The 24,106-nt window shown below is 40.2% G+C and overlaps 3 protein-coding genes and 1 pseudogene across 5 annotated transcripts in view; 3 read left to right on the top strand and 1 right to left on the bottom strand.

Annotated features, from left to right (window-relative positions):
* Positions 1 to 2,578, top strand: part of SLC18B1 (solute carrier family 18 member B1) — a 43,911-nt gene extending 41,333 nt beyond the window's left edge. For all 3 annotated transcript variants that reach the window (XM_073893945.1, XM_025861012.2, XM_025861002.2), the window contains 4 exons: positions 117 to 191; positions 1,102 to 1,195; positions 1,292 to 1,341; positions 1,563 to 2,578. In XM_073893945.1, coding sequence (XP_073750046.1) covers positions 117 to 191; positions 1,102 to 1,195; positions 1,292 to 1,341; positions 1,563 to 1,629 — 286 coding nt within the window. In that variant the 3' untranslated portion in view covers positions 1,630 to 2,578. The remainder of the gene's footprint in view (positions 1 to 116; positions 192 to 1,101; positions 1,196 to 1,291; positions 1,342 to 1,562) is intronic.
* A 3,285-nt stretch (positions 2,579 to 5,863) lies between these two features.
* Positions 5,864 to 6,518, bottom strand: LOC112814263 (splicing regulator RBM11 pseudogene; annotated as a pseudogene).
* Positions 6,519 to 7,809: 1,291 nt separating this feature from the next.
* Positions 7,810 to 24,106, top strand: part of VNN2 (vanin 2) — a 23,407-nt gene continuing 7,110 nt past the window's right edge. Inside the window, 3 exon segments of the mRNA XM_025859657.1 lie at positions 7,810 to 7,947; positions 10,323 to 10,331; positions 13,182 to 13,309. Of these exon segments, the coding sequence (XP_025715442.1) occupies positions 7,810 to 7,947; positions 10,323 to 10,331; positions 13,182 to 13,309 (275 nt within the window).
* LOC112815181 (thymosin beta-10-like) lies at positions 23,126 to 23,568 on the top strand. The gene has a single exon (XM_073893505.1). The coding sequence runs from the start codon at positions 23,193 to 23,195 to the stop codon at positions 23,325 to 23,327; it is 135 nt and encodes a 44-aa protein (XP_073749606.1). The 5' UTR covers positions 23,126 to 23,192; the 3' UTR covers positions 23,328 to 23,568.

Raw genomic sequence — 24,106 nt, 5'->3', positions numbered from 1 at the left:
TGGCTGTCGGTTTTATTCAGATCGTTTCCGGTCTATTTTAACTTATCTGTCACACGCTATTTGGCTTTCATGTAGGTTTCCCTTTTCATAACAGATCTACTGTTGTGTCTCTGCAGCGAAAATGGCTTTGCGGAGGGATTAAGCACCTTGGGACTCGTGTCAGGTCTCTTCAGTGCAATGTGGTCAGTTGGGTGAGTAGCCATTTCATTCACACCTGCCAGTTAGAAAATACTATCTTCATGTCCATGAAGAAATTGACACCAAGAAGTCCGATGAATTGCTGAAAGGCACCTAATCCATTTAGAGCAGAGCTGGAGTCCTAACCCACACCCTCTGCCTCTAAGATCAGTGGTTATACCAGCAGCTTTAAAACCTCATCAAAATGGTCCCCTATGTTTTGTCTTTTTTAAGTGATCTTTCTAAATTCCTTTAACAGGAGCATAGCTCAAGTTTTAAAAATGTATTCATTTCTTCATTCATTTGTTCATTTTTTACTCTTTGCTATACCTGAGGGGTAACCATGTGCTGGCATTGTAGTATATCCCAATAAATATGTACCAAATTAAATTATTTTAAATACGAATACTGAGGGACGCCTGGGTGGCTCAGTCGGCTAGGCGTCTGCCTTCAGCTCAGGTCATGATCCCAGGGTCCTAGGATCGAGCCCTGCATCGGTTCCCTGCTCAGTGGGGAGCCTGCTTCTCCCTCTGCCTGCTGCTCCCCCTGCTTGTGCTCTCTCTCTCTCTCACAAATAAATAAATAAAATCTTAAAGAAAAATAAATGCAAATATGGAGAAGAATAGAGAGAATAATATAAAGATTCTTTTGGGGGCGTGTCACCTTTTTAAAATTTTTCTGTAAGGCACCAACTTTTCAGAAACAGTTATCATTTAAAACTGTTTAAAAAATTTAAACATCATCCATTATCAAGTACAATTGTTTTCTCACAGCCAGTGCTCTGTCCAGGAACTGGCTTTTGTCTTTAGTGCTTACAGTTCCAATTTAATATAGATTTATGATTGAGGAATCGTGCAGCCTTTAGGAAGTAATTCTTTTTCTGTTGTTGTTAACATTATTTAAGACTCTTCTTTTCATTGTTAGTGCTTTTATAGGACCAACACTGGGTGGGTTTCTGTATGAGAAAATTGGTTTTGAATGGGCAGCTGCTGTCCAAGGCCTTTGGGCTCTAACAAGTGTGAGTAATCAGTCTTTTGTTTTCATCTTCCTTACATTTGTGGAAAAATGTGACCTGGAGAATTGGCATTAACCAATCCCTTTAATTGTTTTCAAGGGACTAACGATGGGCTTGTTTTATCTGTGGGAGCACTCACGGAGAAGAAGGTATGGTCAACTCTTGAGCTTTTTTTCCCTTTAAAAATCAACCTGTGGGAATGGAAAAGAAATAACCATTCTATATCTATTTTTCCAGTCAGCAGATTTCTGGGCACTCAAAGCCTCATTCCTTGGTAGATGCATTTAGGGGGAAAGGTAGAGATGTAGGTACTGGGGTTTTTTTTAAGATGGGAACTATTGAGGTTCTCTTCTTTTTTTTCTTTATGCAGATCTAAACTCCAAAATATCGTGGGCACAGAGGAGGAACGGACTGCCCTCTTACCTGATGAAATCTAGGCTTAAGAATCCTGGATCAATACGCATTGGGAGAAGGATGCTCCTGGCCTTGAACATCAAAGTTAAAAGGGTTTTCTTAATATTACACACAAAACTCCACGGACTCTATACCAGTTTCAATGCATTTTTGGATTATCCTGTGTTGGGCTGTCCTGAAAAGCTGGCCGGCTAAACCAGCCATATTTGCAACATTAAGTATGAGAAGAGCAGTTGAAAATCAGCAAAAGTTTGTGTTTTGAGGTGATCAAATTTGCCATTGAAGAGGTTATTGACTCTCGATCTCCTGTTTTCTCTGTTTACTTGTTAAGTGCACTAATTCTGTGAATGTACCTTTTCTTTATTAACAGGGAAATAAATGAATTGATTTGATATGCTTAAAAGTAATATAAAGATTACTCAAAATGTGTAGGATAATTACTGTGAAATCAGTTTTTAAAAGACATGCTTTCTTTGTGTCCTAAGATTTTTGTTCTTGTTCAAAAGGCAAAATTCCTGCCTCCCATGCAAAAACTCTATAAAATTCCCAGGCCCTCAGCTTCTCTAGAAGTTTTGTTTTTGTGAGAGGTATAAGAATAACATTACTTCAGACTTCCCTTTTTGTAACATACTTTGAATTAGGATCTGGATTTATAAACAATGCTTAGTTAACATTATCCATTTCCCTTAATGTCCCTATTTCAGTTCTACCACCTGTTTTTTTTTTTTTTTTTTTAACATATTTCCGGTAGATGTATCCCATTCCCAGAGCAAGTGAGCTCACAGGAATGTTTATTGGATTCTAGGGAATGGATTCATCTGATTTCTCGTGAAATCCATGCTGTTGCTTGATATGAGTGAATCCCTCTTGTGTCATTCTCATACCTCCTGATGTGTTTTCATGCTGTAGTAGCCACATTTACATTTTTTTAAATAAAAGTAATGGTTTTGTCTATGTATTAATTCAAAAATATTTATTGAATGACTTCTCTGAACTGACATGCTGCGAGATGCTAGGAATTTAGGTGTGATCAAAATAAACACAATCTCTGCTTTTATGGAACTTATATTCCAGTGGAATGGACAAACTATAAATAAGTACCAGAATCTCCCATTATCCTACAGAGTTGTCATGAAGGGAAAAACATGGTGGTACGAAAGAGTGACTGAGGAATTCGGTGTGGGGTCCTAGTTTGGATAAGGCCTCTCCATGGAGAGGAGACTTGAACTGAGACCTGAAGGATGAGAATGGGGCAGTCGTCCTGAGGGAGAGTCTTCCCTAGTGTGTGCGAAAGTCTTGACATGGTCAGAGACGACACCGAGGCCCCTATGGCTGAAATCTAGTAAACAGAGGATGTTGCGGAGGTGGGGAGGAGCCAGCTTTTCAACAGGGAATGCCAGAATTTATGTCTCAGAAAGGTCATTGTCTCTGCTTGTGCACTTGAGTGGGGATGTAGATTAGCAGGGACGGAGGGAGATCTATGGGAGCTTGAGAGAGAGAGAGAGAGAGAGAGAGAGAGAGAGACAGTAGTTTGGACCATGAAGGTAGTGGTGGAGATGAAGAGAAAAAGATGTGTTTGGAAGTGGAACCAACAGGACCTGCTCGTGTGAAGGCAGGGGAGAGAGGAATTTAGGGTGACTGGAGGTTTCGGCTTGAGGGTGTGGGTGGTTGATGGTTCCTCTTAGTGAGATGGGGAAGAACAGGAGTAAAACAAATCCTGAAGGGTCAAAAGAACGCAGGATGGGACGCCCTTTCACACCACCAGAACGAAAAAAATTAAAAAGATGACGGAGATAGGGATGATGGATAGCAACTACCCCCGTTTTGGAAAACTGTTTGGCATTAATTGCCAGAATTGAACCTTCACAAATCCCATGAACTCTTCATTGCCCTCCTCTCTCCAAGTCCCTTTGTTGTGAGCACTCCAGAGGGTGGTCCAGTGCATGCGAGCAGGAGTGGCCGGTCACCCAGCCCCCTGCCCACCCACTTCCCAGGGCAGAATCAGGACTGAATGTGACCCTGACCCGCTGCACCCGTGCTTAGCACAAGGGCCAAGTTCGCCGCTGAACACCTGCAGTTCCCTCCGCTGCCGCGCGAGGCCGCTATTAAAGCGCGAAGGTGGTGGATCCCGCTGCATCCAGCTGGGGCGCAGAGGCCGGGCTCCCAGGGACGCCACGCCGGGGGGGCCTGACCTGGCTCGGGACCACCAGCGCTGTTGACTGTCGGAGTTCAAGGTCAACGCAGAGATTCCAAGCTCTCTAGTGAGAGGTTTCTGCCACCATTCCCAAACACGTTGCTTTTAATATATCCTGACTGGCACTTTGTATGAAACCAACTTTGCCCCTTCCTCATTTTATGATTTTGCAAATACTAAAATGGATGACAAAAAAGTTAAAAATATGAGTAAAGATAGAGGAACATTGAGCTGAAAAGGTAGGTCAAAACAATCAGGGGAAATCATTCTGTGTTTATATTTTTATATATTTGTATTCCTCTAAATGTAACAAAGATGCCCAGCTTTAAAGGAACCTTTTTTAAAAAAATGAGACTGAATGTAGAATATAATAATAAAAGGTATCATATCTATGATATGCAAGTTAATCCAAAAGGAAAATAAAAAGGGCAAGTAAAAATTCACAAATCATTTTTCTGAAACTTTTTTCCCCGATAATTGCTGATTCACATGCAGTTGAAATAATACCCAAAAATAATACAGAGACCAAGTTTACTCTATACTGAGGTTCCCCCAGTGGTAACATCTTGCAATGCTACAGTACCATGTCAAAACCAGGATAGAGTCAAGATACAGAACAGTCCCATCCTTCATCTTGCTTTTTTAAAGCCATGCCACTCCCCTCTTAACGCTCACTCCCTCCTTAATCCTAGGCAAGCACTCATCTGTTCCCCCGTCGTATAATTTCATCCTTTCAAGAATGCTTTATAAATGGAATCCTATAGTATATTCCCTTTGGAGACTGATTTTTCTCATTCAGCCTAATGCTCTTTAGATCCATGTTGCATATATTGATTCCTTCTTTTTTTTAAGATTTTATTTATGTATTTGACAGAGAGAGACACAGTGGGAGAGGGAACACAAGCAGGGGGAGTGGGAGAGGAAGAAGCAGGCTCCCCACTCAGGAGGGAGCCCGATGTGGGGCTCGATCCCAGGACCCTGGGATCATGACCTGAGCCGAAGGCAGACCCTTAACGACTGAGCCACCCAGGCTCCCCTCGATAGTTAATTTCTATATGTTGATAAAGTAGTATTCCATGGTATGGATATGCAGCTTGCTTAACTATTCTTCATTTAAGGACATCTGGATTGTCTCCATTTTATGGTTATAACAAATAAAGCTGCTGTGAACATTCACGTGGTTTTTTTGCAAACATAAATCTTTATTTCTCTGGGCTAAATGCCCAGTAATACAACTGCTGGATTGTATGATACTTAGTTTTCCCCCCAAATAACCCATTTATTTTACATAGGAAATTTGATTTACACAATAAATATTAAATATCATACCTTAATGAAATATTCTATTTACTTTTTTATTAATTTATCAAGATTTAAATATGTTAAATATACCCTCTCAAACCTAGCTAGCAAAGGAAGTGGATAATAATACTGCATAGCCAACTAATTTTCACTAAACATAATTAATAAATGAGAAAGCAGATATCTATATTTACATACAATCATATCAAAAGGGAATGACCCAAAGACCACTCCTATGATCGTTCTCTTTCCTTTGGTATCACTGTCATATGTCCTCAATTTATGAAATAAACTCACAGAAGGGTAAGGTTCAGAAACAACATATTTAGACTGAAAAAATACTTTTCTAAAGCATTAAAGGAAATTAAAGCCTGCTTATTTAGTCTTCATTAGGAAAAGTTGCAACTCTGAGGGTGCTTGGGTGGCCCAGTTGGTTTAATGTCTGTCTCTGGCTCAGGTCATGATCTCAGTGTCCTGGGATCTAATAAAACAACTCAAAGCGTATTTCTTGTTGACAATGGCTCAACAATAATGTGACAAATACAAATACAAAAAAAAATCATTTTTAAGTTTTTGTCATTCAAGGTAAATTTAATACCAAATTTGTTGTCACATTATTATATATTTGAAAAGTGACAGCCATAAAATCAGTTGTTGGATGGATTCAGATAGAGTTCTCTTTTTTCTTTTAAGAGAATTAAAACCACCATAGATAAAGATTTCATTTGAACATAATACTAATACCTTTTCTTTGTACACTTTCAGAACTTTGAGCTATATTCATTTCCTCAATTGTTTTCTGTTCTATCACTATTACTGGTTTGCTTTTGCCTCTTTTGTTTACTTGTCTGACAAAAATCAGAGTCACTTGTTTGTTGGTGAGTCCATTCCTAAGAGCTGGGTCCAATCTCTGGATCTGGAACAAGATGGGGAGGGGCTGAGGGGGGGTGCCGTTAGGAAGCGGCACTGTCATCGGACAGTAAGGGAGCTTCAGCACTGGATTATGCATGCCACTGCAAAGTTTCTGGAAGAAAACATATTCTTGAGGTAAAGCAGCATTATTAATTGGAAAAAACTGCGTGGGACAGTTAAGGTCTGCCCACAACTTTCATTCCTGTAGCTAGTGAATTTATCTTAACACACCTTTCAAGACTGTGGTTAGTTGATTCAGAAGAGCGTTAACTCCCAAATGGATATTGCATATTAATTGATCTTCTATATAAATGAATTCCATTTAGCAGAGCTATGGCATCAGACTGGGATTCTGCACGTTCAAAGCAGACAAACACAAAACCTCAGCGTTTCTTCTCTGTGTTGGCATATAGTCACTTTAGTTACCGGTGCAGCCCATAAGAAATGGAAGAAACATCTTATAAAGAGTTTCTCCCCACACTGGGATTTGTAAATTCTCCACATTGTCCTATCTCCTCTTTCAGAGTAGGGAACAAGAAGATACAGGAGGCACAGTGACCCTGCCCCACATCCCTGATTTACTGTGCCATCCTGGAGTGGGCCAGGCTGTGGATAATTTTTTTTTTTTTTAAGAAACTGCCAAGCTGTTTTTCAGAGTGGCTGTACCATTTTCCATTCCCAACGGCAATGTATGAGTGATCCAGTTTGTTGGTAAGTTTTTTTGTATGAGTGTGAGGTTTAAAAAAATAGAATAATGCAAGAAATAAGGATAGAGGGCTATTGATCAGAGGGAGAATCCATGGTAGTGTTGGAAGGAAAACCATCCAGATTACCTAGTAGAAATGGACTTGAACAATTTCAGGAGAAACCATTCTGGTAGGTTGACATAGAAGAGATGAAATAAGAAAAACTTTGTGGAAAGAGACGGAACAATGAGAAAATAAAGAATGTGGATTAATTGATGTGCTTTTAACCAGTTAGTAGTTAGGAACAGGTGGGCCTCTGACCAGCAAGAGTTAAAGATGTGGTTCAGAGATGCACTGGGCATTGCCCTCATAATGGAGCCCCTGTCTTGTGGGCCTGAGGCAATAATAATAACGCAAAAATGACTTAGCACACATTATCACCATTTTGCAGATGAGGAAAACCAGCACATAACCTGCTCACAGTCACACAGCTAGAAAGTGGTTCAAACCCAGGCATTCTGGCTTCAGGGTGTATGTCCTTAACCATAACCTGAAACCATCATGACTCATAACTATAGTGAGAAAAACTCATGTCACCCAAGTTAACAGTAATTAGATGCAGGACCATACAGAATTTAGTTATCTCCACGTTGAGGAAAGTTCTGGAGTAGATCTGTGTAACAATAAAAGAACAATGTGCTCAAGAGAATATGACATGAATTGAAGAGTTAATTTAGGCCTTGAGAAATAGAAAATGCCCAGCTTCTATTGCTCTCTTACTTCTCCTGGCCATTTGGTCATCATTCAGTAGAAATCATGCAATCCCACCCTGCCAGTATCAACCTGGTCTCTATGACTGCTTGAAAGAAAACCCCAGAAATCAGATTTGTCAGGTGAGGATAAAACAAAGACTCCCTTTGCTGGTGCCGGACTAAGGGGGCAGAAACCTCTGGCCAGCTGGGGCTTACCTGGAAAGTAAAACAAAACTGGAACGTGGGGGTGATTGGAGGAGCCTCAGGCTTTGAGAAAAAAATAAGCAGTTGGGATCCCAGGGGCTTGGAGGGCTTCATTTAGAAAGAACCTGTAAATAGTTATTTTAGGCCTCAGACATGTTTTCTATGTCCTTGCTCGCTGAAAATGAACAAGGTGAATTATGGCGAATTCTTGCGGCACTTTCGTATTGCTCAACAAAACAAGAAATGTACCATGGCTTGACACTTTTCTATTTTTATCAGTCTTTTTCCTCTGTAAGTTTCTGAGATTTCAGTTTCATTTTGTACCATTTCCTTTCAAAAACATGTTTCTTCAACAGCTTCATAAATGAGACAAATGATTTTGATCCATTTCTCTTGGATTTGTTTTCGTGGTGGCAGTTATCCTGACTTTGAATCCAGCTGTGTTGGTCAGTTCAGACTGCCTTAAGAGGACGCCGTGGACGGGCTGGCTTATAAGCAACAGAAATTCATTCCTCACAGTTCGGTTGGCAGGGAAGCCCAAGAACCAGGCCCCTGCAGGTTCCGTGTCTGGTGAGGACCTGCTCCCTGGCTGCAAACTGCCAAGTTCTCAGTGGGTCCTCACAGGGTAGAAGGGGCAGGGAAGCTCTCTGGGGTCTTTTATAAGAGCAGGCATCCCACTGGTGAGGACCTCACCCTCATGACTTAATCTCCTCCCAAAGGCTCCACCTCCAAATATATCACACTGGGGACCAGGATTCAACCTATGAATTTGTTGGCAGGGGGGTGGTGGAGGACACAGACTTTCAGGCTATAGCACCAACCAAGAGAATTTTTTAAAGTTCCTGTTGGTGAATGCAATGTACTTTTGGCAGAGATGGATCAGAGTGCAAGTTAACAATCTAGGGGCAACTGGGTGGCTCAGTCAGCTAAGCATCTGCCTTTGGTTCAGGCCATGATCCCAGGATCCTGGGATGGAGTCCCACATTGGGCTCCTTGCTCAGTGGGGAGCCTGCTTCTTGCTCTGCCTGCCCCTCCCTCTGCTTGTGCTCTCTCAGTCTCTCTCAAATAAATAAATAAAATCTTTTTTTAAAAAAGAAAGTTAATCTGCAAATGAAATCAACAAGAGAGCCCGTTACTGCTTTTCTTTTGAGGAAGTGGGGGCCCTCAGTATGGGAGCACGCTACCTGCTCTCTGCAGCACAGCATCCCGCGGTCCTAAACTTCTGAGGGCAGAAAGCAGTGGGGCAGGTTGAACCACATGAAATTGCCCTTGCTGTAGGTCAAAAACAGTTAGCTAGTGGCAACTTCCTGTGGCATAGCTCTGTCCATCCAGCAGGCATTCAAGGAGCCCCGGACTATCATGCATCATTATTATCTGACCCTCTCTTGGCTTCAGCTGCATTAACTGTCTGAAGAGGTGAGTGCCCACACAAGTGCAGAGCCAGAGGAGGGCTGGTTAAAGTTCCAACTGGCTCTGCTCAAGTTCAGGCTGGTTCTGCTCAAGCTGACATTTCCTTTCACAGAGGCTGATTCAAACAGTCTTGCAAAGGACACATGCGAAAATCCAGTGCGGGATTGGATTCAACAACAATCCGGTTGTTCTTTATCGCCATGTTCTTTTGGGGGGTACAGTATCTTCTTCTTCCTCTTCCTTTTTTTTTTTTTTTTTTTGGCATACAGTATCAAGAAAAAGTAGTTTTAAGAGAGGGGCCTGATTTTTCTGTTTCTTGCTTTCTCTATGTTGGGTCATCCTCGCTGCCTTTGAGGAGATGCTGTCAGTAATTGTACGTGCTATTTCCAACACTTTATTTCTTAACTCACTTATTATCATTTCCTATCCGGGAGAGAGCTCAGACCCAGAGGTCCCGTAGCTTGTGTCAGAGCCTGGAGCTGCTCCTTGCCCTCACGTGGCTGAGTTCCGTGGCTCCTTTGCTGTGCGGCCACCACCCGGTGGATGTGCACGTGCCTTGCGGGGCGGGGCGGAGCGTGCTTCCCCACCGGTTCCCTCCCCAGCAGGTCCCCAGCAAGTACCTCAAGTAGACTAGACTCGTTTAACTGAACAACAGTAGTTTTGCAAACTTAACGAATAATAGTAAGCAGTCAGGATCATTGCATGACTCAATTGTCGCTCCTTTTTGTTGATTATTGTGATCCCATCATAATCTTACAGAGGACTTTGATGTGTCTTTGCCTCTCAGAATAACCTTGTGAAGGTGATAGAGCAGGCCTGAGTACTTCAACTCTTAGGTGAGTGATAGAGGTTCAAAGAAGGGGAGTGCAGAGCAGAAACCACATCTATTCTTCTTCCTTACTACCGAAGTAAAACCTACCCCAGTTGAACACTGTTCTGAGTCAATCAGATGCACAATTAGAAACAAATATTTGAGCTATGACCGTTTTTATAGTGACTCTTTGACCAAATAATTTTGAATCAGTTGTAACTTTTCACCCTTGTAACTAAATCCATTAATCACAAAATGGTAAATTATCAAGTAGGCACTAGTCATGGTAAATTATGATTCATCAGTGCTCCCTGTGACAAGGTAACATTTTATAACTGAGCGAAACTGAAGAAGTTAAGCCTTACTTAACTGATCACTTTTATGAACACGAAAACCTAAACTCTGCAAGTTCTAAGTTTTTTTGTTTGTTAGTTGTTTGTTTTAGTGCAAAAAGGTAAGTTTTTATTAAAGCGCTGGGACAGGACCCTTGGCAGGAAGAGCTGCCTGGAGGTTCTATGTCTTGAATTGAATTCTAAAGACTTAAAACAGTATCAACTGCCTCTGTAGCAGATGGTTGTAAGGATGATCCCCCTTTTCTTTATATCTTAAGGATCTTTCTATATTTAAATTGCTGTTTTCCATGCCTTTACTTCTGTTACTCACATCTCAATTTCAATAAGACAATTTTGAAATGCTGCAGAGAAAAAAGGGAACTTGGTCACCATCTTGACTTCACATCAGAAGCCATTGCCCCTTTCTCCCTCCAGCCAGAAACCCTATTTAACACCATCTCTCTCTTTTATAGCCACAAAGAGAAGAAAATCATCCAGGAAACTTAGGGATGCTAAGACAAGAAAGACAAATATGGCTGTTTCTGCTCTTACCCTCAAAAAGAAAAGACTGTAGATCATTTTCGCCAGCTTACCTGACTGCTTCCAAGCAAAAGAGATAATGAAGTATCATTAGTTCGTGAGTTAAGTCACATGAAAGTAGGTCATGATCTAAATAATTCTTGGAGAGATGGAAAAGCTTGAGAGTCCTGAAGGTGGTCATTTTACTTTATTTTTTAAAAAGATTTATTTATTTATTTTAGTGTGGGGGAAGGAGGGGCAGATGGAGAGGGAAAGAGAGAATCTCAAGCAGACTCCCCACTGAGCGTGGAGTCCAACACAGGGCTCCATTGTACAACCCAGAGATCATGACCTGGCTGAAATCAAGAGTTCAACACTTAACCGATTGAGCCATCCAGGTGCTCCGAGGTGGTCACTTTAAATTGGGTTCTTTAAAAGGCTCCAATGTTCAGGCACTTGGATGCAGACATTAAATCAGAGCACAGACACATGCATGATATCTTAGATACAAGGGGAAGATTCTGGAATCAAGAGTGAGAATTTGCACACCGTTCTCTAAGTTACTCTGCTTCTCTGTGCCTCAGATTCCTGTCTTATAAAGTGTGAGCATTTTGTTTATATGCTCTCTAAAAGCACTCATAATCTATAGGAATAGGTCATATTATACCAATGACCTATATTAATATAATAACTATATACAAACTATATATAGTATAATCACTTACTAATAATTGATTGTACAATCTGCTACAAATTCATAAAAATATCTATCCCCTCACATTTTCCACTAAAGGCCTTGACTATTTTCTCAAGTTCTATATGATACAGGTAAGGAGTCATTCTTAAATAGAAAATTCTATTCAAAGCAGAAAATATGAGCAGACATGTTTATAGCCCTTAGAACTTTCCTTCACCCAGAACTTTATCTCAGTATGAAGGAAAACAGAGAATAATTTTATCTGCTTGTTGCTACTCTACTATACTGTCTCAAAGTATTTGAATGACTTTTACTAAAAGGCCCAAATTAACAACAACAACAACAACAACAAACCTAAAAAACAACTAGAAAAATCTCTTGCATGGTAAGATTGGGATCAGGGAAGGGAGAATATGGATGTCCTAGGAAGGCATCAGAGGTCACATAATGCATGTGTATTCTTAAAACTCTTTTATATGATTAATTTGTCTTTGGCAAAATGAAAGTTATATCTTATCGGGGTTATAATGGAGATTATCTTTATGATCACCAGCCTGAGATACTTCTTCCTTGTATCTACTTCAGAAGGAAGGAGGGAAGGAAAGAAGGAAGGAGGGAAGGAAGGAAGGAAGGGAGGAAGGAAGAAAGGAAAGAAGGGAGGAAGGAAGGAAGGAAGGAAGGAAGGAAGGGAGGAAGGAAGGAAGGAAGGAAGGAAGGGAGAAGTAAGCTTAGTTCCCTGAGGGCTGGGGCTGGCTAAGCAATGGCCTTGATTTCTCCGCTGGCCTGACAACAGAGAGCAACACCTCACAATCAGTGCTTTGGGCACTAAGGATTCAGCAGTGAATAAACTAGGCACAAAATCATGCTTTTATGGAGCACACGTTCTTAGTCTTTAATAGGTAAGTCAGTGTCAATTTGGGTGAATTTCATTCCTGATATTATACTGTAGTACATTTTCCTAGCAGCAAATATCTGATATCAAACCTTATCAGTAGTACACATTGTACAATCCTTGTAATCCTTCCTGGTTGTATTCATTGAACTGCAATATTTTTTTCCACAAAAGTGGTCAGGCATAATATTCATAAGATTATAAAATAAGACCCCGCTAGCTGACAGTAAGTTTTATGTTATATAAATGCTTCCCTCTCTATAAATACTAAATTAATGGTACTTTCACTTATAGAACTCACTAGACCTTGGCCATCATCACTTTCTCTCTTCAAATCTCTATGCCAATTTTTGCCCTAAGCACTCTGCACGTCAGTGCTCTGGCTACTTTTATAGCTGCAGTGTATGAACATGCTGTTATATTGCCAAATAAAACAGAAACACTTGTGGGACACCTGGTGGCTCAGCCAGTTAAATGTCCAACTCTTGATTTTGGCTCAGGTCGTGAGAGTGAGCCCTGTGTTGGGCTCCATGCTCAGTGGGGAGTCTGCTTGAGATTTTCTCTCTCTTCCTCTGCCCCTTCCACCCCCTTCCAAATAAATAAATAAATAGATGAATAAATAAATAAAATCTAAAAACAACAACAACACAGAAACACTTGTTCTTCAGGACAACGTCCTACTCCTTGTGAAGAAGAGTATAGATTTCTAGAGGGAGTGATGAATCAGGCAGCTGGGTAGGTATTCTTTTTATTTCTGTTAATCATAATTTATGGGGTGGGAAGGAGTGCTAGTAGAAGATTGGAGCATTGAATTGTCTATGTTACATATGAAGAAATAACTTTGATTTCACTTGTTTCAAACAGAATGCTCAAATTATTGTGACTCCTGAAGATGTACTTTATGGATGGAAATTTACCAGGGAAACCATTTTTCCTTATCTGGAGGGTATTCCAGGACCCCAGGTGAACTGGATTCCATGCTGAGACCCCCAACAGATATTTTAACTATCCTTGTTGTTTGTGCAAAAATGCTGTAATTCTCTGAAATGTGCATGTTCACCACAGCAAAAATGATAAATCCTGAACTATCACATATGTATCACATATATATCTACCTTGGCATTTGTTTAAAAAATTTGTGCTTAGATACCACTTAACAATCATTTATGATTGAATAGCTTTATTAAATTTGGAGAAAATATGTGAACAAGATATTTATGGCTAGGACCAGAAGCTAAGCGGAAGAGAATCTCATGAAGTCAAATAATAAATTAATTTCTGAAGTGGACAGTGGATTGTGTTTGGGAAACATTCCAAGGTCTCCACTGAAGGTACCATACTTCAATCTCAGGGAGACTTTCTGTTCCAGAATCTAATTCCTAGAAAGAAAGACCTCACTATGTCTATTCTTGTGAATCATAAGATCTTATGCTTTGAAACTTTGTGTTTTCCTTGGCTCATAAAGCTAATTTTCCTGAGGAAAAATAATCTAGAAACTTTCTAATATTAACTATTTGGTACATGTAAGTGCATATTGGCACACACTCTCTCTCTCCTGTCAAATCCTCTCTTACTCTCTCATACTTTCACCATTTTTTTTTTGTTTTGATGGAGGATTATGAATACCATACTTTTTAAAGCATACCTGATTATTCTGACATTTATATAAGGGTTATTAGGAAACAGTTTTTCTTAGCTCTAGAGAGACACAAAGAAGAAAATATTGGGTGATGTGATGGTAGACAGCTAATTTTCCCATCCTTCTTGTCCTGAGCTTTTACAAACGCTCTCTATGGCATTTGTAAATTTTCTTTTGTGCCAGAAGAGAGGTCAATAGCTGGATGGCCTTCCTATATAGAAGTTTTGAGAACTGGGACAACTCATTTATTTTACAACTCATGGTAGGACTGAGTTCTGGATTTCCGGTTAAAAACAATGTATGTTATAAATTTATGGACTAGTCAAAGGTCACAGCAGCAATGGAAACTAGTGAAGGTTGGGGGAACGGTTTTTACATATGGTTAGTAAAGAGCTCTGTCACAGCCCACAGTAGAAAGAATGAATTTTGACACAAAACGGGGCTTGCATCATCACCCAAGATAGTCCACATTTAATTCACTTACCTTTTCATTCATTCAGTCATTATTTATTGAGCACCTATGACGTGCCAGATACTATTCCAGAAATAGGAGATGTAGCGCTTAATAAAATGAAGTTTATGCCCCCCCACCATGGCTTATGAATATTTAGTGAGAGAAAATAGAGATAAATAAACTCACTTATTATATAGAATTTTGTATGGTGATCTGAATGGATATGTTTTAGATGTCAAGGTGACAGGGTTTGTTGCCAGACTGTGGGAGGATGAGAGAAAGGCAAGCATCAGGAGAGACTCCCGTTTTTGGCTTGAGCAACCGGAGACATGGACTTGCCATTTACAGATATAGACAGCACTGAAGGAACAGTGCGTCTGGGATGCAAATTAGGAAACCAACTTTGTGCATCTTAACTGAGAGCTGCCCTTTAGACATCTAAGTGGAGGTGTCAACCTGGCAATTGCATATACAAGTCTGGCACGAAGGGACAAAGTCAGGACTGGAGATAGAAATCCAAGAGTCTGAGCACATAGATGATTTTTTAGCACCATAAAGGTTGACCTATGGAGTAAGTTACAAAAGGGAAGAGATCTAGGACTTGAGATCTAAGAAATTCCGAGGTTTAGACTCAGGAGAGGTGAGGAGCATGAGAAGAGCAGCCAGTGAGAAGGGGAATGTGAGAGAGTGGGGTCCAATATGCAACGTGAAGTGTTTCCATGAAAGGGTGTAATTAAGTGTGTCAAGTCCTACAGATAAGAATGATCAAGTAAGATGTGGAGATCATCGTTGGCATTATTAGTAAGAGCTGTCAGGTGGGAAGCTGATTGGAGAGCTTCAAAAGAGAATGAGAGAGGACAAACTGGAAACGGCAAGATGGACAACCCCTTCCAGAAGTTTTGCTGTGAGAGGGAGGTGAGAAAATATTTAGAGGGGACTGTGGGTTCAAGAGAGGTTTTTAATTTATTTTTTTAAAGACAGGAAGTATTAGAGCATATTTACGTGTCGATGGAAAGATCCAGTGGAGAAGAGACAACGAACGATGTAGGGGAGTGAATAAGGAATTGCCAGAGCAGGGGCCGCTGGGTGACTCAGTTGGTTAAGCGTCTGCCTTCGGCTCAGGTCATGATCCCAGGGTCCTGGGATCGAGCCCCGCATCGGACTCCCTGCTTGGCGGGAAGCCTGCTTCTCTCTCTCCCACTCCCTCTGCTTGCCTCTCCACCTCTTTGTGCTCTCTCTGTCAAATAAATAAAATCTTAAAAAAAAAAAAAAAAAAAAAAGGAATTGCCAGAGCAATATCTATGATGTGGAAAAAATTCATCAAGTTTAATTTGTGGCTTTTAATTATGTTCTTTTTCATGAATAGTTTTTATATTGACTTGTAAATTGACTTACACTTAGATTCTTACTATTGTTTGTTTCTGAATGAAGTGGATAAAATACATTTTTAGGTGAAAATGTCTCCTTAAAAATTGAGATATAATTGACATAAAATGTATAAGTTTAAGGTGTACAGTGTGTTGATTTGATACTATATATTGCAATATGTTTACCACCATAATGTTAGCTAACACTGCTGTCACTTCACATAATTATTATTTCTTTTTTGGGGGTGAAAATTAAGATCTAGTCTCTTAACAACTTTGAAGTTCATAACAGAATATTGTTAACTATAATCACTATGCTATACATCAGATCTCCGGGACATATTTATTTGCTAGTTGCAAGTTTGTACTTTTAAACAGTATCCCTAATTCCTCCTTCCCCTGAGCCCCTGGTAATCACTATTCTATTTTTTTTTTATGAGTTCAGCTTTTCTAGATTCCACATATAAGTTATATCACCCAGTATTTCTCTGTCTGTCTAACTTAACTGAAATGCCTTAATTAAAATTTCATTTGCCTGGGTGGCTCAGTTGGTTAAGCATCTACCTTTGGCTCAGGTCACGATCCCAGGGTCCCAGGATCGAGTCCTGGGATTGAGTCCTGCATCAGGCTCCCTGCTTGGCAGGGAGTCTGTTTGTCCCTCCCCCCCCTACTTGTGCTCTCTCTCTCTCTCTCAAATAAATAAATAAATAAAATCTTTAAAAAAAGAAAAGAAAAGAAAAAATTTTCATTTAGATTTGGTCACACACCATTACAAGCAAGACTCAGCTACCTGGCCAAGAACAACACTATATCTTGGCAAATATTGGTGACAAAAAGACGTGTAGTTCTTAGGACTCCACACATCCTCCTAATCGTTATTATCAATACAATACTACTGTGGTGTATAATACAGGGGGAATACTGGTGGCACATTACCATAGGTAAGAGGGAGGGAGTATATAAAACAGAAGCTGTTATGAGAGTGGTCAATGCTGTATTTAAGAGTTTGATCTTCATTCCCTAAATACCATGTTACTAGAGATCTGGAAAAAATGTAGGTGTTATAATAGTGCAGGATTGAGGTTTTTTTGTATATCAAAAAACAGGTAGCTTTAATATTAATACAAAAGATACTAAGGTGATTGTAATCTGGATACCACTTAATATCAAAAAGATACAAAGATGTTTCCAAATTGTATGAATCAGTTTCATAGAAGTTAAATTCCCTATTATCTATCAAATCACAAAAATCATCTTTCTCTTTATTTTCTACACCAGTTAATTTAATTACCCTCTTAAAGGTTTAAGGTTCAATCATAACATTTTTACTTTAAAGTCTGAGTTGAAAGACTAAAATAACCTTATGCCAATGAACTATTGGGACTTCATCAAGATAAAAAGCTTTTGCACAGCAAAAGAAACAGTCCACAAAACCAGAAGACAACCGCCAGAATGGGAGAAAATATTTGCAAATGACATATCAGATAAAGGGCTAGTATCCAAAATCACATGAAAAAGTGCTCAACATCACTCGGCATCAGGGAAATCCAAATCAAAATCTCAATGAGATGCCATCTCACACCAGTCAGAATGGCTAAAATTAACAAGTCAGGAAACGACAGATGTTGGCGGGGATGCGGAGAAAGGGGAACCCTCCTACACTGTTGGTGGGAACGCAAGCTGGTGCAGCCACTCTGGAAAACAGTATGGAGGTTCCTCAAACAGTTGAAAATAGAGCTACCCTATGACCCAGCAATTGCACTACTGGCTATTTACCCCAAAGATACAAATGTAGTGACCCAAAGGGGTATATGCATCCCAATGTTTATAGCAGCAATGTCCACAATAGCTAAACTATGGAAAGAGCCAAGATGTCCATCGACAGATGAAGGGATAAAGATGATGTGGTATATATAGACAATGGAATATTATGCAGCCATCAAAAAACCCTGAAATCTTGCCATTTGCAATGACATGGATGGAACTAGAGGGTATTATGCTAAATGAAATAAGTCAAGTATCGTATGATCTCACTGATATGAGGAATTCTTTTTTTTTAAGATTTTATTTATTTATTTGACAGAGAGAGAGAGACAGCAAGAGAGGGAACACAAGCAGGGGAAGTGGGAGAGGGAGAAGCAGGCTTCCCGCTGAGCAGGGAGCCCAATGCGGGGCTTGATCCCAAGACCCTGGGATCATGACCTGAGCTGAAGGCAGATGCTTAACAACTGAGCCACCCAGGTGCCCTGATATGAGGAATTCTTAATCTCAGGAAACAAACTGGCGGTTGCTGGAGTGGTGGGGGGTGGGAGGGATGGGGTGGCTGGGTGATGGACATTGGGGAGGGTATGTGCTATGGTGAGCACTGTGAATTGTGTAAGACTGTTGAATCACAGACCTGTACCTCTGAAACAAATAATACATTATATGCTTAAAAAAAAAAGAAGATAGTAGGAAGGGAAAAATGAAGGGGAGGAATTGGAGGGGGAGATGAACCATGAGAGACTATGGACTCTGAGAAACAAACTGAGGGTTTTAGAGGGGAGGGGGGTTGGGAGATGGGTTAGCCCAGTGATGGGTATTAAAGAGGGCACGTACTGAATGGAGCACTGGGTGTTATACGCAAACAATGAATCATGGAACACTACATCAAAAACTAATGATATAATGTATGGTGACTAACATAACATAATAAAAAACATAAAACAACCTTATGCCATAATTTTACACTAAGTGGGGTAGGGAGAGAGCTTAGTCTTTTAAATGGAGATGATGTGCATGTCAGTGGGCATGATCCTCTTCCTCCCCCATATTTTTCTTAAGCATCTTAAATTGTAGCCTCAGAATCTTCTGAGTGGAGAAATTATCTCTGGGAAGTTCCAGTTAAAATATAAATATCAGTCAAGAGGAGTGATATTAAGGCAATGATTTTTAAATGTTTTGATCCCTATTAGAAAAAAAAATTTATTGTTATGTTAATCACCATACATTACATCATTAGTTTTGGATGTAGTGTTCCATGATTCATTGTTTGCGTATAACACCCAGTGCTCCATTCAGTACGTGCCCTCTTTAATACCCATCACCAGGTTAACCCATCCCCCACCCCCTCTCCTCTAGAACCCTCAGTTTGTTTTTCAGAGTCCATCGTCTCTCATGGTTCGTCTCCCCCTCCGATTTACTCCCCTTCATTCTTCCCCTCCTGCTATCTTCTTCTTCTTCTTCTTTTTTTTTTCTTAACATATATTGCATTATTTGTTTCAGAGGTACAGATCTGTGATTCAACAGTCTTGCACAATTCACAGTGCTCACCATAGCACATACCCTCCCCAATGTCTATCACCCAGCCACCCCATCCCTCCCACCCCCCCACCACTCCAGCAACCCTCAGTTTGTTTCCTGAGATTAAGAATTCCTCATATCAGTGAGGTTATATGATACATGTCTTTCTCTGATTGACTTATTTCACTCAGCATAACACCCTCCAGTTCCATCCACGTCGTTGCAAATGGCAAGATCTCACTCCTTTTGACGGCTGCATAATGTTCCATTGTGTATATATACCACATCTTCTTTATCCATTCATCTATCGATGGACATCTTGGCTCTTTCCACAGTTTGGCTATTGTGGACATTGCTGCTATAAACATCAGGGTGCACGTACCCCTTCGGATCCCTACATTTGTATCTTTGTGGTAAATACCCAGTAGTGCAATTGCTGGATCGTATGGTAGCTCTATTTTCAACTGTTTGAGGAACCTCTATACTGTTTTCCAGAGTGGTTGCACCAGCTTGCATTCCCACCAACAGTGTAGGAGGGTTCCCCTTTCTCCGCATCCCCGCTGACATCTGTTGTTTCCTGACTTGTTAATTTTAGCCATTCTGATGGGTGTGAGGTGGTATCTCATTGAGGTTTTGATTTGGATTTCCCTGATGCTGAGCGATGTTGAGCACTTTTTCATGTGTCTGTTGGCCATTTAGATGTCTTCTTTGGAAAAATGTCTGTTCATGTCTTCTGCCCATTTCTTGATTGGATTATTTGTTCTTTGGGTGTTGAGTTTGATAAGTTCTTTATAGATTTGGGATACTAGCCCTTTATCTGATATGTCATTTGCAAATATTTTCTCCCATTCTGTCGGTTGTCTTCTGGTTTTGTTGACTGTTTCTTTTGCTGTGCAAAACCTTTTTATTTTGATGAAATCCCAATAGTTCATTTTTGCCCTTACTTCCCTTGCCTTTGGTGATGTTTCTAGGAAGAAGTTGCTGTGGCTGAGGTCGAAGAGGTTGCTGCCTGTGTTCTCCTTTAGGATTTTGATGGACTCCTGTCTCACACTTAGGTCCTTCAACCATTTGGAGTCTATTTTTGTGTGTGGTGTAAGGAAATGGTCCAGTTTCATTCTTCTGCATGTGGCCGTCCAATTTTCCCAACACCATTTGTTGAAGAGACTGTCTTTTTTCCACCGGACATTCTTTCCTGCTTTGTCAAAGATTAGTTGACCATAGAGTTGAAGGTCCATTTCTGGGCTCTCTATTCTGTTCCATTGATCTATGTGTCTGTTTTTGTGCCAGTACCATCCTGTCTTGATGATGATAGCTTTGTAATAGAGCTGGAAATCCGGAAATGTGATGCCACCAGCTTTGCTTTTCTTTTTCAACATTCCTCTGGCTATTCGGGGTCTTTTTTGTTTCCATACAAATTTTAGGATTATTCCTTCCATTTCTTTGAAAAAAGTGGATGGTATTTTGATAGGGATAGCATTAAATGTGTAGATTGCTCTAGGTAGCATTGGCATCTTCACAATGTTTGTTCTTCCAATCCATGAGCATGGAACGTATTTCCATTTCTTTGCGTCTTCCTCAATTTCTTTCATGAGTATTTTATAGTTATCTGAGTACAGATTCTTTGCCTCTTTGGTTAGATTTATCCCTAGGTATCTTATGGTTTTGGGTGCAATTGTAAATGGGATCGACTCCTTAATTTCTCGTTCTTCTGTCTTGTTGTTGGTGTATAGGAATGCCACTGATTTCTGTGCATTGATTTTATATCCTGCCACTTGACTGAATTCCTGTATGAGTTCTAGCAATTTTGGGCTGGAGTCTTTAGGGTTTTCCACATACAGTATCATATCATCTGCAAAGAGTGAGAGTTTGACTCCTTCATTGCTGATTCGGAAGACTTTGATTTCTTTTTGTTGTCTGATTGCTGTGGCTAGGACTTCTAATACTATGTTGAATAGCAGTGGTGATAGTGGACATCCCTGCCGCGTTCCTGACCTTAGGGGGAAAGCTCTCAGTTTTTCCCCATTGAGAATGATATTCACTGTGGATTTTTCATAGATGGCTCTTATGATATTGAGGTATGTAACCTCTAACCCTATACTCTGAAGAGTTTTGATCAAGGAAAGATGCTGTACTCTGTCAAATGCTTTTTTTCTGCATTTGATCCTCTATTGAGAGGATCACATGGTTCTTCTTCTTTCTTTTCTTAATGTATTGTATCACATTGATTGATTTGCGGATGTTGAACCAACCTTGCAGCCCAGGGATAAATCCCACTTGGTCATGGTAAATAATCCTTTTAATGTACTGTTGGATCCTATTGGCTAGTATTTTGGTGAGAATTTTTGCATCCATGTTCATCAAGGATATTGGTCTGTAATTCTCCTTTTTGATGGGGTCTTTGTCTGGTTTTGGGATCAAGGTAATGGTGGCCTCTTAAAATGAGTTTGGAAGTTTTCCTTCCATTTCTATTTTTTTGGAACAGTTTCAGAATAGGTATTAATTCTTCTTTAAATGTTTGGTGGAATTCCCCTGGGAAGCCATCTGGCCCTGGGTTTTTCTTTGTTGAGAGATTTTTGATTACTGCTTCAATTTCCTTAGTGGTTATAGGTCTGCTCAGGTTTTCTGTTTCTTCTTGGTTCAGTTTTGGTAGTTTATACACCTCTAGGAATGCATCCATTTCTTCCAGATTATCTAATTTGCTGGCATATACTTGCTCATAATATATCCTTATAATTGTATTTCTTTGGTGTTGGTTGTGATCTCTCCTCTTTCATTCATGATTTTATTTATTTGGGTCATTTCTCTTTTCTTTTTGATAAGTCTGGCCAGGGGTTTATCAATCTTATTAATTCTTTCAAAGAACCAGCTCCTACTTTCATTGACCTGTTCTACTGTTCTTTTGGTTTCTATTTCATTGATTTCTGCTCTGATCTTTATTATTTCTCTTCTCTGGCTGGGTTTAGGCTTTATTTGCTGTTCTTTTTCCAGCTCCTTTAGGTGTAGGGTTAGGTTGTGTATTTGAGACCTTCCTTGTTTCTTGAGAAAGGCTTGTATTGTTATATACTTTCCTCTCAGGACTGCCTTTGCTGCATCCCAAAGATTTTGAACAGTTGTGTTTTCATTTTCATTCGTTTCCATGAATTTTTTTAAATTCTTCTTTAATTTCCTGGTTGACCCATTCATTCTTTAGTAGGATGCTCTTTAGCCTCCATGTATTTGAGTTCTTTCTGACTTTCCTCTTGTGACTGAGTTCTAGTTTCAAAGCACTGTGGTCTGAAAATATGCAGGGAATGATCCCAATCTTTTGGTACCAGTTGAGACCTGATTTGTGACCTAGGATGTGATCTATTCTGGAGAATGTTCTATGGGCACTAGAGAAGAATATGTATTCCCTTGCTTTGGGATGGAATGTTCTGAACATGTCTGTGAAGTCCATTTGGTCCAGTGTGTCATTTAAAGTCTTTATTTCCTTGTTGATCTTTTGCTTAGATGATCTGTCCATTTCAGTGAGGGGGTGTTAAAGTCCCCCACTATTATTGTATTGTTGTCAATGTGTTTCTTTGCTTTTGTTATTAATTGCCTTATATAATTGGCTGCTCTCATGTTAGGGGCATAGATATTTATAATTATTAGATCTTCTTGTTGGAGAGACCCTTTTCAGTAGGATATAGTGCCCTTCCTCATCTCTTATTACAGTCTTTGGCTTAAAATCTAATTTGTCTGGTATAAGGATTGCCACCCCAGCTTTCTTTTGGTGTCCATTAGCATGGTAAATGGTTTTCCACCTCCTCACTTTCAATCTGGGGGTGTTTTGGGGTCTAAAATGAGTCTCTTGCAGACAGCATATCGATGGGTCTTGATTTTTATCCAATCTGATAGCCTGTGTCTTTTGATTGGGGCATTTAGCCCATTTATATTCAGGGTATCTATTGAAAGATATGAATTTAGTGCCATTGTATTGCTTGTAAGATGACTGTTACTGTATATTGTCTGGGTTCCTTTTTGGTCTATGTTACTTTTAGGCATATTTTGGTCTGTTAGAAGAAAGTGCCTCCGGTCTCCTGCTGCAGCAACGCGAGTGGGAGCACAAGGCGCCGGGCTCGGAGCGGAACTCCACGGATCGCTTTAAGAAAATGGCAGACAAGCTGGACATGGGGGAAATGGCCAGCTTTGATAAGGCCAAGCTAAAGAAAACAGAGACGCAGGAGAAGAACACCCTGCTGACCAAAGAGACCATTGAGCAGGTGAAGCGGAGTGAAATTTCCTAAGAACCTAGAGGATTCCCCACCCCCGTCATCTTTGAGACACCCCAGTCGTGATGTGGAGGAAGAAGAGCCATCTGCAAGATGGACACGAGCGACAAGCTGCACTGTGAACCCGGGCACTTCGTGCCGACGCCACTGGCCTGCAGGTCTCTGAAGGGACCCCCCCCAATTGGACTGCCAAATTCTCCGGTTTGCCCTGGGATATTATAGCAAATTATTTGTATGTCTAATGAAAATGAAAATAAAACACACCTCGTGGCAAAAAAAAAAAAAGAAGAAGAAAGTGCCTCACATAATTTTAAAGAAAAAAAAACATATGTACAAAAATAAGGGTTAATACGATGAAGGGATGCAATATGACTGTAAATATGAAAATTATAAAAGATTTTATAAAAGGAATTGATAAGATAAGAAGTTGGTTGAAAAAAGAAAGAAGAGGATTTAAAAAAACGTGGAGGGAGAGAATGTGATCAGGTAGGAGACTAGAACAAAGCCATACACTAGAGATTTAGGGTGTATTTGGATCTGTTAGAAGAAACTGTATCTCGGGCGCCTGGGTGGCTCAGTTGGTTAAGCGACTGCCTTCGGCTCAGGTCATGACCCTGGAGTCCCAGGATCGAGTCCCACATCGGGCTCCCTGCTCGGCAGGGAGTCTGCTTCTCCCTCTGACCCTCTTCCCTCTCATGCTTTCTATCTCATTCTCTCTCTCTCTCAAATAAATAAATAAAATCTTTAAAAAAAAAAAAAGAAGAAACTGTATCTCAAAATTTTAAAGAGAGAAC

This window comes from Callorhinus ursinus, unplaced genomic scaffold (genome assembly GCF_003265705.2).
Source record: "Callorhinus ursinus isolate GAN/ISIS: 27379988/994484 unplaced genomic scaffold, GSC_fseal_2.0 scaffold6, whole genome shotgun sequence".
NCBI lineage: Eukaryota > Metazoa > Chordata > Mammalia > Carnivora > Otariidae > Callorhinus > Callorhinus ursinus.
The sequence above is the reverse complement of the archived record's forward strand: the minus strand, read 5'-3'. Positions and strand labels throughout refer to the sequence as shown.